Source organism: Lactuca virosa, chromosome 2 (assembly GCF_052849685.1).
Source record: "Lactuca virosa cultivar CGN04683 chromosome 2, Lactuca_virosa_CGN04683_v6, whole genome shotgun sequence".
NCBI lineage: Eukaryota > Viridiplantae > Streptophyta > Magnoliopsida > Asterales > Asteraceae > Lactuca > Lactuca virosa.
Genome location: NC_136427.1, coordinates 58,759,376 through 58,761,962, shown reverse-complemented (window position 1 = coordinate 58,761,962; position 2,587 = coordinate 58,759,376). Strand labels below are relative to the sequence as shown.

The 2,587-nt window shown below is 40.4% G+C and overlaps 1 protein-coding gene across 1 annotated transcript; it reads right to left on the bottom strand.

The window, feature by feature from the left end:
* Window positions 1-325: 325 nt before the first annotated feature.
* On the bottom strand, window positions 326-2,316 carry NCS1 (permease, cytosine/purines, uracil, thiamine, allantoin family protein). The gene has a single exon (XM_079078028.1). It carries the CDS (start codon window positions 2,185-2,187, stop codon window positions 496-498), a length of 1,692 nt encoding a protein of 563 aa, XP_078934154.1. The 5' UTR covers window positions 2,188-2,316; the 3' UTR covers window positions 326-495.
* Between the last annotated feature and the right edge of the window lie 271 nt (window positions 2,317-2,587).

The window sequence follows — 2,587 nt, the reverse complement described above, 5'->3', positions numbered from 1 at the left end:
TTGGCTATTTTCTTCAAACCACCTCCCATTTTTGGTCATTTCTCGAATTTTCTCTTTATATATATATATATATATATATATATATATATATATATATATATATATATATATATATATATATATATATATATATATATATACACACTATAGTTGAAGTTCTAGAAGAGATTGGAGGGCGGAGAGCACCCGGCAGTCCCCTTATTGTCTCCGCCCATGACAGTCCCCTTATTGTCTCCGCCCATGACCCCATCAGTCCGGTATGTTTACCTTACAACCTAAACAAACACTAGACACACATTCGAAAGATATACAAGTTTTCAAAACATTATGACCGAAACTAACACATAATACTACTTTTAATACATAATGTACAAGTCATTGTAACATCACTCTCTTCTATTTCTATGTATTTTGTGTTTCAAGAAGATTATTGGTTTCTATATTAATTTTAAAAAAATATACATAAAAGTAGGAATAAATAAATTATAAAAAAATTTAATTTGTACTGGACAAAAAGGGATCTGACATCTGTTTTGTTGCTTTCAAACCTGAAAAAGCCCAGTAAACAACCCCAGCTGAAAAAAACCCAAAAAACCAGGCATTGTTGTAAATCATCACTAACAACTCCGGAATTGAATTCAAGACTCCGATCTTCTGCAAGAACCCAGGAATCACCGGTAGAATCCCGATTACGAGAGCTGCAATTGCTCCCAAATTGTACCCATTATAGTAAAAGTAATTCCCAACAGGATTCAACGTATACAAGTCGTTAATTTGAAGATTCCGCCTCTTGATGAGATAATAATCGGCCAACATGATCCCTGTAATCGGCCCCATTAACGCAGAATAACCCACAAGCCAAGTGTACACAAAGCTTTCACTCGATTGAAGAAGTCGCCATGGTTGGAACGCAATTCCAAGCAACGCCGTTAACAGCGCACCTCGCCGGAAAGTGAATAACGATGGACTTAGGTTCACGAGGGCGTTCGCCGGAGCTACGACGTTGGCTGCAATGTTGGTTGTGATTGTGGCTAGCGTGATTCCGATGATGGAGAGAATCATCGTTGAAATCCCACCGATTTCTCCCAATAATTCAATCGGGTTCGAGATTACACGACCGAAGATGACTTGCGTTGATGCCGTCACTGCTAAACCGACGAACGTGAATGCACCCATGAGAATCGGAAGTCCAGCTTGACCGATGATTTGATCCTTTTGGCTCTTGGCGTAACGAGTGAAATCCGGGATGTTAAGTGCTAATGTCGCCCAAAAGCTTACGTTTGCAGTCAGCGAGGGGAAAAAAAGCGCCCAGAACTCCGACGACGAGAGGCGGGAAGACATCGAGAGAACTTGACCAAATCCGCCGGCGTTGACATAAGCCCAAATGAGTAAAGCCGAAGTGAGAATAATCAAAATTGGGGCAGAATATTTTTCAAGCTCCCTGATTCCATCCATTCCTTTGATTACAACCACTAATTGCGCAACCCAGAAGACCAAAAAACAAGCGAACTCGATTGGGGAAGTTCCGAGCCATGGAATGGAATTGGAAAGCGATGAATTCTTAATGGATTTGGGCAGGAGTAAGAAGATTGCTTCACCTCCGATCCATGTCTCGATTCCATACCACCCACAAGCTACTAAACCTCTAAGTAGAGTCGGAATATGTGCACCATGGATTCCGAACGCCGATCTAGCAAGCACCGGAAACGGAATCCCGTACTTAGTCCCTGGATGACCGGTTAATCCCAAAGCGACAACTGTGATTATATTCGCTGTAACCACCGTCAATATTCCTTGCCACCAAGACATTCCGAGATCCACAAGGCTGCCGGCGAGGTAATACGTCGGCACACCCACCACTAGACCCACCCACAAACTGGCCATTTCCCAACCGGAATAAGTTCGTTGGGACGCCGGCGTTGGGGCGAGATCGTCGTTTATGAGAGTTGGGTCGGGTTGGAAGTCCGGAATGGAATCGGGTAGAGTGGATGACATGGGTCGGAAGAGGAGGGGTTTTCTGTGGAGGGAAAGTGGTGATTTGATGGTTGGAATTGAATTGAATACATTGGAAAGGGGAAGGGGAAGGGAAAAGGGAAGGGAATTGAGGTTTTGTTTTGAGAGGGTATGTCGATGATCATGGTGGTAGGGACGATGATGGAGATGGAAGCTCAAAGAGTTGGAAATCATGATTCCAGTGTAAAGATTCAGAAATGAGACTGGAAATAAAATGAATGGGTGGATGGAATCAGTTTTGGAGTTGGGGATATGGTATGATTAAAAGATGTGATTCCGATGCATCTTGTTAATAATATGTGTTATGGTCTTCGACTGTTTATTTATTATTATTTTTTTCTTCTTGACAATAATATTTGATATTTTCAAACAACGTGATCCAAATATAACGTCTCTTTTATATGCGGTGTAAGGGGGTGTTTGGAATTAATTTTTAAAATTAAAAGTATTTTTTGTAAAAAGACTTTTTGACAAGTGATATTTTCCAAAAAAAAAAGATTTTAAATGTATTTGTTTTTTTTTATTTTTAGGGTAAAAGACAACTTTTCAAGTTAAAAGTTCAAAAGTTACAAAA